At 42.3% G+C, this 11,103-nt stretch overlaps 1 protein-coding gene across 1 annotated transcript in view; it reads left to right on the top strand.

Moving 5' to 3' along the window:
- Window positions 1-663: 663 nt before the first annotated feature.
- The window catches only part of chs1 (chitin synthase 1), a gene marked incomplete at both ends in the record, with an annotated part of 34,252 nt that continues 23,812 nt past the window's right edge, over window positions 664-11,103 (top strand). The window contains 5 exons of the mRNA XM_083650631.1: window positions 664-710; window positions 7,171-7,306; window positions 8,966-9,151; window positions 9,409-9,610; window positions 10,171-10,331. Coding sequence (XP_083506757.1) covers window positions 664-710; window positions 7,171-7,306; window positions 8,966-9,151; window positions 9,409-9,610; window positions 10,171-10,331 — 732 coding nt within the window. The remainder of the gene's footprint in view (window positions 711-7,170; window positions 7,307-8,965; window positions 9,152-9,408; window positions 9,611-10,170; window positions 10,332-11,103) is intronic.

The raw sequence follows: 11,103 nt of genomic DNA, 5'->3' as shown, positions 1-11,103 counted from the left end.
GTTCAATGAAAGGCAAAGTTCATGCGAAGACACGCAAAGGAGCTACGGTGCGATCGTTGACGATTAAGAGACTGGAAAAGACTTGAATACAACACAGATCTACAGCAAACCTATCGAGCTATCAAGGTACAGTTTCTGTTGTTAGTGTTATTGTTTCAAGATTTAGCAATGAGGCCACTATAGCCCCAGAATCGAAAGCATTTCCGTTGGTCTTATTCATCTTTAATTGTGAAATACATATTCCACACTCTAGGTCAGGGGTTCTCAAATGGGGGTCCGGGGACCCCCAGGGGTCCTTGAGGGGGTTCCAGGGGGTCCGCAGCCAAAAGGGGGGTAATTTATTTTCGCTATAATTCCATTCCAAGTAACACAATGACTATTTTGGTCATGGGTTTTATACACTTTGTGTAATAAAACATCTAAAAGCATCAATCGTATTATCATATGCGGGACCGTGGGACAAAATCCTATCAAATGGGGGTCCGTGGTCAAATCTTTGTCAGTTTAGGGGTCCTTAATGTGAAACAATTTTGAGAACCACTGCTCTAGGTAATCCAAAAGCAAAAATGACTACTTTCAGCTCACTGTTCAATTACTTTTGTCTCTGACTGCATAGTGGCATAGACTCTACAAGGCCTACAAGCCTACTGTGGAGTAGACAACATGGAGGACCTGAAATACAGGGGGAAGAAGAGAGAAGGAAGACACAGGTAAGGGTGATTTGCATTTCTGCCGTCATCATGAGCTGATCATCACATACATGGCACACACACCACAGCCCGCTGAGCGTAGCCTGGTAAACCAGCCCGTCACGTGAACTCACATTTCATTTGGTTCTGCGTGACGGTCTGGCCCCGACGCCAGTGGGGGGGTTTAGCAGAAGCGGAAGAGCGGAAGAGCCAATCAGCGACTCCGCTGTGATTGACAGCGCAAGTTGGCCAATCAGGAATGCCACTAGCACTGCACTAACAAAACAGTAATGGCCGCCTCCTTGCCTGATCGTCTCGAGGAGTCATGTCAGTGTTTGTCTAGTTTAAACAGCCATAAAGTGCAGTCATTGCAGAAATAGACTCAATAACAACAATTAAACAAGTACAGGAGTGTCGTCGCAACCACAGAGTTTCTCGGCGGAAAATATGTTTTTGCCATTCTCCCGAGTGGATTTGGGTTTGATTGGATCCGACGCTGATTGGCTGAAGGAGTTGTCTGACAAGGCAACTACGCCCGCCCATGCTCCCGCCCCTGCTAAACTCCCCCCATGGCGTCGGGGCCAGACCGTCACGCAGAACCAAATGAAATGTCAGTTCACATGACGGGCTGGTTTACCAGGCTATGCTGAGCCCATCAGCACCAACAACTTGATCTTAATTACCCTGGCAGATTAAATACATAGAATAGAATAAAAGCTGTCTTGCTGACACTTTCAGGCAGCACAGGGCTGTATTACTGAACGGGCATACCGGGCCCAGGCCCAGGGCCCATGAGCTAGAGTCTCTAACTCTAACTGATGGGGCCCCTGAGCTCACTTCGCAGCTGAGACTCTAGCTTATGGGCCCCTGAGCTCACTTCGCAGCTGAGACTCTAGCTTATGGGCCCCTGAGCTCACTTCGCAGGCGGCCTGCGAAGAGACTCTAGCTCAGGGGTGCCCAAATTCTTTCCCATGAAGGGCCAAAACTCAATCTGGGTGGAGGGCCGAGGGCCAAAAATAAACGTGGAATTACATTAAAATGTATTGTGTTTTATATAAAATTAACATTCTAAATCTAAAATAACATTTCAATATAATAATCTACTTTTTATCTGTTTGGTAATTGTAATAATTTGCAATTGGTTATATATATTTAAAAAAAAACATCTGCATTTGTGGGGAGCTTAAACATTTAATCAGTAAACACCCAGTTAAAAACAGTTGTATTTTCCACCTTTGTAATCAAGAGAGAAATTTGACTTAATTCACAACTTGAAAAATCCTCAAGGTACTTTGAAAATCAGCTTTATTGTCCATCTTTTGTAAACAATTTGCCATGACAATTTGCAGGGATGCAATCTCAGGAGTGAACACAGTATATCCGCAGCCACATTCAGACACTGTTTCACAAAGTCACCACATGAAAAAGCATGTCCACCCTTTGCAATCACTGCAGATATCTGATAACTTGCCCGAGTTGCATTCTGGATTTAAAAAAATCTGGGGGAAAAAAAAAAAAAAAAAAAAAGGGGGCCCGTGAAGTCATAATCGGTCTATGAGGCAGCAGATATGCATCTTACAGTATTTTCTTTACAATCTGACTTTGCATGCAGCTGGGGATGCTGCAGAAGCATAACAGCATATCACCTTATGTTCAGACGGTTCAGACCTTACAGTGGGCCAAATTCTTCCGGGTCCTGTTAACACTTCCGGCGGTCACGACGCAAAATAAGAGAGTTGTTTTTGGAGCGGACAGTGCAGGGGGTAAAACAAAGAACGTAGCCTACTACTTTGAGCTCGGTACACAGCAAGCAAGCGAGTATCCACTGTTAGCCAGGTCAGATAACGTTATCGTCGACAATGACGAGCACTTTCTTGTAAAACATACCTGGACTCCAACAAAGAAAGCTTCAGATGGTTTTCTCTCCTCCGAGCGCTCCAGCCACTTATGTCAATAAGACCCGCAGACATCAACGTAATTCCCTGGAATGTGAGACTTAAAGGATGGGTTTTCCGTGGGGAATATGAATATATATTAAATCTCACGCCCCTAAGGTTTTCGAATCCGTTGAAATTTTTGAAATTGGATATTCACTGCCAGAGATATCAAGCATCTCTCACATATTTTTTGGGCCAGCCGACGCGTTTCGCGTCATCTGGCCTAAGTCCGCCTTGCGGAAGTCGTGCACCTATGAACTACAACTGTTGTTGGCCATGGTCCCGCCTCTAGAGGTCCTCCACGCCCCTTCAGAGGCCTTGACCAAAACAAAAACGCAGCCATCTTGTCAACCGCCTAGCCTGCTGTAGCTAATATTAGCTTCCCATAGTTCCTTGCAAAGAGACCATTATCTCGGGAACGGAAGCACTAATCGACACGGGACTGGCGGCATTGGAAAGCTCGTCAAATTTTACATCTAGTAGTAGGTGGGTTGAAGTAACGAAATCAACGCTGAGCAATGTACCCGTTTTTACACATTTTTACAGAAAATAGTTACAACATCAGATGCGCGTAACTCCTACGAAAATGCCTTAAAATGCATGAATTTTTTTTTATGAAGACATCTCCCGACATATATACTACCGTTTACATTTGGTGCAATTTGGAGGCAATTTTATTTTCGATTTATTTCTTGTTCTTTGTATATTTCATTGTCGAAGCCTTCTTCTTCTTCTTCTTTGAGTTTTATGGCGGTTGGCAAACATATATGTGCATTACCGCCACCTACTGGAGTTTGATATCAGCCAAATGCCTGAGGGGTGGGCATAAAAACGAAGGCCACGCGAGCCCAGTGCATTGTGGGAAATGTAGTATTTCGAGTCCCCGCACCCGCACCTCCCCCCCACCACCCCCCCCCACACACAGAGTGGATTTCGGTTGATATCTCTGTGAGTAAACCTCCAATTTCAAAAATTTCAACGGATTCGAAAACCTTAGGGGCGTGAGATTTAATATATATTCATATTCCCCACGGAAAACCCATCCTTTAACGAGCCAGTTACATGGCGTTGCATTCTTAGACATTGCCGTTTGCTTTTATTTGGTATGTTACATACAATTGGCCAAATTATTAGTTAATTCAGAGTTAGATGATATTGGAGCAGCCAGCCATTTTTATTTTATTTTTAGTCGGAAGTCGTGACACGACCACACAACCGGGTCAAAAAGGCGTGGCTACATAAGGTGAATAGCTTCATGAAAAAGGTGAAAAACCATCAGTGGTTTCAACAGATGGTCCAATTGGGCATTTGTTCTGATCTTTCTTCCTCCCAACTTTAAGTGGGATTGATAATTTTTCTCCTGTCTGTGATTCACTTACATTGTAGAAGTGAGGACTATTTCTTATCCAAAACAGTAAGTGCAAGCATTAAACAGCAAATTTAAATGCATGTGTTTCCTGATGTAATGATGAAATTAAGCAATTAGGTTATTCCTTAACTAACAGCTACAGTACATAGCCAGTGCAGCAGATTTCCTGTACTTACAGAGGTTAGAAAGGAACACTCTCTGCGCCACACGTGCAGCTTTATAATGGCCGGCCAGCTGTTCCACTTCCGGTCCATATAGGCACTCAATCAAAGTTTATTAATCTGTTCATCGTTGTTGGAGGAAGTTAATTGCTTGCATGGTCGTGGATATTATTATTAAATGTTCACCCAGTGATACATGATAAAAGTATTGTATGACCAGGTTTCTATTTGGTATAATTAACAGTGTGGGGAAAGTTAATTTCCCCTATACTGTGCTTCTCTTTATTGCTGTGTCTGATCTCACCCTGCAATTATGATGGCAATTACTGCAAAGGGGAATGGTGCTCCATATAATATGTGAAATATATGCTACCGGTTTTAATTAGCTGTACAGTATAATGGTAGGCTACACCAGCGGTGGAAATAACGTGTTTGGTTTGGGGTTTGGGGAAACTTTTAAATAAAATTAATTTTATGATCTATTATCCCACGACGAGCTGAGAAGTATGTTTTATACTGTAGTAGAAAAAAACGTACATTCCCATTAATTGGTCCGAGTGAAATGTTCTATCTCTCTCCCGATTCTAAATACTGTATATCTGAACCATTTGGTTTGACGAAATAAAACTATTTTTACAAGCATTTTACGAAATGTCTATGGGAAAATAAATGGCGGATGAAAATCTCTGGTACAGTGCTGAAGCAGGAAGTAGGCGGGGTCACTTTGCCTCTCTATATAAACCACACCCTACATCCTGGTAATTAGTCAGAGTGGAGGATTGTAGAAAGGTCATTGGTCAGCAGTGCAAACAGCAGGCTGCATCAGAGGTTTTCTGCTGGCTCAGTTAGCCAAGTGCATACCGTGCTGTGCACCTGTCATACCCTGTGCACCTGTGATGTTCCCGGTTCAAAGTCAGGCCGGGGCTCGTAGCGTGTCGATCCATCCCCTCTTCATCTCCCATTCTTCCTGTTTCCTGTTTCTCTCCATTGTAAACTATGGAATAAAGAGAAAGGGGGAAAACACCCCAAATAATCAGATGGTTTCACTGACACTGTACTCTGCCCCCTCTGAGGAAATGCATGTGGTAGGAGTTCTGTTTTCCAGAAAAGCTATAACCAAACCATATACTGTTGTGTTTTCCAGAAAAGCTATAACCAAACCATATACTGTTGTGTTTTCCAGAAAAGCTATAACCAAACCATATACTGTTGTGTTTTCCAGAAAAGCTATAACCAAACCATATACTGTTGTGTTTTCCAGGTTGTCCCTTAAGGGCGTAATGTTCCTGCTTCTTCCTTATAACCAACTGTTGGCCAGAGGTCGTTGATAGAGAGCTTGGCTGCACTGTCGTGTGTGTGTGTGTGTGTGTGTGTGTGTGTGTGTGTGTGTGTGTGTGTGTGTGTGTGTGTGTGTGTGTGTGTGTGTGTGTGTGTGTGTGTGTGCGCGCGTGCGTGCGTGCATGCGTGCGTGCGTGCGTGAGCAGAGATGATACTGTAGCTCATCAGCTACGGGTTCATCTACACACACCCTGATAATGACTGTCATCAGTCTATCATCTTAATGATCATGAACTGTGCTAACAGAGTAGACTGTAATAAAGCAGTTGATGCGGTGTGGTGGCGTCTTCGTGACTCCCACATGCCGCTGATCTTTTTGGTTCACAGGTTTATCAGCTTTTTCACGTACCATATCCCCTCCCTCTCTGTCAGAGCTTTCCAGTCGCTTCCCACTGTACTGTCTAGTGTCTACCAAAGCAGCAATCAGCTTGCAATCATCTGTGAAAACATTGACACAGGGCTTTGCAGGCTTAGCTCCTAATAGTGGAAGACTTGCTGGTTGATACCACAGAACCAACAGATGATGAATGGCATCGCAGTGACGCCTAAATACTGTATCATGAATAGCCTCTGTCTACCAGCTTATTCTGGGGATAGATGGAAAACTGGTTAATGTTAGCTAAATACTGTATCATGAATAGCCTCTGTCTACCAGCTTATTCTGGGGATAGATGGAAAACTGGTTAATGTTAGCTAAATACTGTATCATGAATAGCCTCTGTCTACCAGCTTATTCTGGGGATAGATGGAAAACTGGTTAATGTTAGCTAAATACTGTATCATGAATAGCCTCTGTCTACCAGCTTATTCTGGGGATAGATGGAAAACTGGTTAATGTTAGCTAAATACTGTATCATGAATAGCCTCTGTCTACCAGCTTATTCTGGGGATAGATGGAAAACTGGTTAATGTTAGCTAAATACTGTATCATAAATAGCCTCTGTCTACCAGCTTATTCTGGGGATAGATGGAAAACTGGTTAATGTTCGCTAAATACTGTATCATGAATAGCCTCTGTCTACCAGCTTATTCTGGGGATAGATGGAAAACTGGTTAATGTTAGCTAAATACTGTATCATAAATAGCTTCTGTCTACCAGCTAATTCTGAGGACAGATGCGAAACTGGTCAATGTTAGCTAAATACTGTATCATAAATAGCTTCTGTCTACCAGCTTATTCCGAGGACAGATGGGAAACTGGTTAATATATTAGCTAAAGACAACCAGGTGGTCAAGTGTTAACACAAATGTCATGTGTTACTTTAGCTGTATATTTAAAATTAAAATCTGACAATAATATAGACAGTTTTCATGGAATGGGCAGTCCTGCACTTTAATGTTTTCTCCCCTTTTCTGTCCATAGCAAACACTGCAACAGGAAAGTGAGCTGGGGTTAAATTTAGAATGTTTTTGTTGTCAAGTTAAAATCTATATATCTAAATCTATATAAATCTATATCTATAGACTTAGTTCGCTTTTGGGTTTTTATGTTGCATTGTCTCATACTCATTCTAATAGTTCAAGGATTACTTGAACTATGCTGAAGCCATTCAATGTGTGTGTGTGTGTGTGTGTGTGTGTGTGTGTGTGTGTGTGTGTGTGTGTGTGTGTGTGTGTGTGTGTGTGTGTGTGTGTGTGTGTGTGTGTGTGTGTGCGCGTGCGTGCGTGCATGCTAGGGATACGTGGGATCCATTCCAGTTGAACCCTATAGGAGCTGAGAAGGAACGTAAGAGAAGATGTTTCCAACTGGCCCAGTACCTGGTGGCTGTTATAGTGGGGCTGGCCGTCCTGACCAGCGCTGTTGTAGCTAAGGTACTGTAGGATGATCTGTCTTTTAAGCTGCCAGCTCCTCATTCATCTCTGCAGTTCCTACTGGAGTTGAGCAATTGAAAAATGAAAAATGAAAATGAAAAAACAGCTGGATTTCTGATCAAAATGTTCTTGCGCTCCATGTAATCTTTGGTAACCTTGTTGGATTCTCTGGCGAGATCTTGGTGAGATCATGCGACAAATTACTTCTGCTCTCACTCAGAATGTCAAAATATAAGTGATGTGATGTACAGTTTTTGAGATATTAATGTTTGTTTGGGACAAGTCATACTATACTGTATTTCCGGGTGGTCGTGATGTCACGCTGATTCGTCCTATAGGAAGTGTTACATCACTTCATGTGCAGTGGGTTTGGGTTGACCTTGGTATAGGTTGAATGTATTTGCTATTAATCGGTGGCAAAAACAGACACTGATGAAAATATCATGGATAACTATTTGAAGTTCAAACGTAATTGTTTATACAGTGAGTTCATGGGTATCAGGGTGTGATCTCGTTTAACCTTAGTGCACGCTATCAAATTTGTTCAGATGATAGCAGCCTTATCTCTCTGTGTCTGCCTATCCTCCAGGCAACGTGCACAGCATTAGTGCTATTTATGACAGGGCAGTTCCCAGAATACTTTATCAACTCTCTCTCTCTCTCTCTCTCTCTCTCTCTCTCTCTCGTGCTGTCTGTCTTGTGTCTTCTGTCTGTCTGTCTTTCTGTGTGTTGTTGTTTGTATCTCCGTCTAGATCTTTGTCATTTTCTGTTTCTCTCTAACTCTCTATCTGTCTGGCTCTGTCTCTGTGTGGTTGTCTCTTTTGCTCTCCCCTTTCTCTGTATGTTGTATGTGTCGCTGTCTGTCTCTGTAAATATTATATTTCATGTATGTATGAAATGTCCAATGTATCCCTGCCCAATCTGGGCATATCAATCTGTCGAGTAATAAGACTCTGGGACAGACGGCTGATATTTTGGTGTTTCCGATCGCCGTCGCTGTTTATAGTCTGACGTCGTTTCATACGCGCTTATCTTTTTCCGTCTGAACCTAAATTCCTTCTGGACCTAAAACACCTACAATCGATCGAGTCCAACTCCATTCTCGCGTCAGTCGTACTGTAAACAATGACCGCGGCGCACGGAAAGAAGAAGTCATGGAGCGGACATCCGCTTCACACCGGAAACCCAGAAATATCAGTCTTATTCGTCGTCCGACTGACAGAGAGTTCCCGGATTGCTCTCTGCCTATATGCTATTTCACTCTGTCCGTCTGTCACGATATGAATCATGGGTTTATTTATGGTCACTCATAAAACAGAACTTCCTGAAAAGATCAACCCTTGTTAGTTGGAGGGTGAATGATGATAATAAAACAATGCAGTTTCCTTAACAGCAGGTTCATATACAGTTGGCGGCGCAGGAGGCATCGGCAGCTGCCATTAAAGTGTCACCATTTTCTTTGCTTTTACATGGAAGTGTTCTTTTACACGGGACGAGAATTGTGGTCAAAAAGAATGACGGAAAACAAGCCAACAATTCTTCTGATTTTCTTTGGGGCAATAGCCGATTTCTGGTGTGAAGTTAAATGTGTGGCCAAGGGCAGTAAGTTCTCAGTTGGTCTTCTGTCTCATCTGTCCAAACCTTCTGCTTGTCCATCAGGGCTCTCTCTTGGTGCTGTCAACCATGTCCAGCGCGTTCTCCCTGCGAAGCCCAAAGGAAAGACAGTTTTACACGCTGATGTTGGTGTTCTGCCTGGTCTGTCCCAACTTCCTGGTGTTTATTAAGTCCTTGTGGAGATGTGCCTTCAAGAGCTTTGTTCAACCCAACATGAGGACCATGGGATTTGTATGTTTTCATAAAACATATTAATGTATCAGGTTACCTAGGGTACTTGTCATTTAATTATGTTACCTATAATACTACCCATTAGGGCTTGGCACAATAGTACAGTAGCACTTACTTTTTTTTTTTTTTTTACGTCTCTTTGAAGTTGTAACAATATTTCACACAGTACAAATTCTATACTTTGTTTTGCCTGATGGAGCCTTTGGGTCAGAACATTGAATAAAGTACTAAGAAATTAGCTGTGATGGTTTTTCCAGATCTGTCTCATCGAGTGCCTGGTGTCTCTGGGCACCTCGATCCTGGTGCTGATCGTCATGCCTCAGTTTGACGTGTTGACCAACCTCTTCATCAGCGGAGGAGTCTGCATCGTGTCCTCAATACTGCAGATAGTGTTCAGACTACAGAGAGAGACTTGGAGAATCATCTTCCCAATTTGCTCGCTCCTTCTCATAATTACTGGTAAGTTTCTTTTTGTTTACTTCACTGTCTGTCTGCTAGCCTGTCTGTCTGCCTATATCTTCTGTTTGATGACAACTCATAGGCTATCTATTCTAAGACCTACAGTAGTATATCCAATCTGCATCTCCTCAACTGCCAATCATGTTGGCTCTTTGTCTTTCTTTCCATTGTTACGTCCATTGTTTCTTCCATGCTAATGCTGACACATGCAGCCAAGCTGCCATAATTAGTCTAAGAAGACATTCAAGATAACTTATTATCAATGCAACACAAATTCCAATTTGAACATTCAAATACAAGTCAGATGTGGTCCATATCGAAATTGTAAAAATGCTTTTTGCTGTTCATTTTGATTTTTAGTTTAGTTTTACTCGCCAACTGAATTGGCAACTACAGTAACTGACTTACTTCACTACATCACGTAGGCTATTAACTGGCTTAGTATCAGACTGACTGGCAACCGGTCTCTGCCTCCTGCCTATTTCTGTCTTTCTGTCGGTCTGTCGTTGTTTCAGAGACAGAGGGACTAACTTACAGCTAACTGTCCATCCAACCAACAGGTTACTGCCTCGTAGGAGTTGACTACTATGTCCGTGTGACGTCATATGTGGACAGACAGCAGGACGACTGTTATATCTATATTGCAGTTGGAATTTTCTCTTCGCTTTTAGTCTCCCTCTGCTGGTGGGAAAACCCACTCCAAGCTACTAACACCATGCAGGTACTGTATGCCGCTACTGTGCACAATGAATGATAAGTGGGCCAAATAGAGAGCCAAAGTGACCGCCTACTTCCTGCTTCAGCACTGTATCAGAGATTTTCTTCCGCAGTTTATTTTAACATAGACATTTAGATGTATGGGAGTCTATGGGAATGTAAAATGTAAAATGCTTATAAAAAATAGTTTTACTTGATCAAACCAGACGGTTCAGCTGTATTTAGAATCATAGAACATTTCACTTGACCAAAACAAAAAAAACATTTTTTTTCTCTTTAAACCCGCATTTATTTTAATGTTTTCATCCAAGTAAAATGTTATACGATCTCTCCTGTTTCTAAATATATCTGTACCATTTGGTTTGAACAAGTAAAACAATTTTTTATAAGCATTTTACAAAATGTCTATGGGAAATGAATGGATGAAAATCTCTGGTACAGTGCTGAAGCAGGAAGTGACGTTCCACTTTGGCTCTATATTGACTGTAAGGTATACACGGAGAACCTTCATTTACAGTCAATCATAATGATTTTTATGACCTACATGCATGCATCCCATTGGCTGAGAAGAAAGTGAAGCAGATGGAGGAAAATGAGGTTAATGACCTAAGTTGAAAACACATGGCGTTCTATGACCTTCTGCTTCTGCTGCTCAGCTGTGTCTACACAGAGAGCATAAAAGGCCTGGGATGTTGTTGCTTCGGCTTCTTGATATAGCACAATGTCTTCTCAGCCTATTTTCACTTCTCATGCTTTTTCTATGAGGAATATTCCTT

The sequence above is a fragment of the Poromitra crassiceps genome (assembly GCF_964638095.1).
Source record: "Poromitra crassiceps genome assembly, chromosome: 14".
Classification (NCBI taxonomy): domain Eukaryota; kingdom Metazoa; phylum Chordata; class Actinopteri; order Beryciformes; family Melamphaidae; genus Poromitra; species Poromitra crassiceps.
Note: the sequence above shows the minus strand (reverse complement) of the source record. Positions and strands in the feature narration are given on the sequence as shown.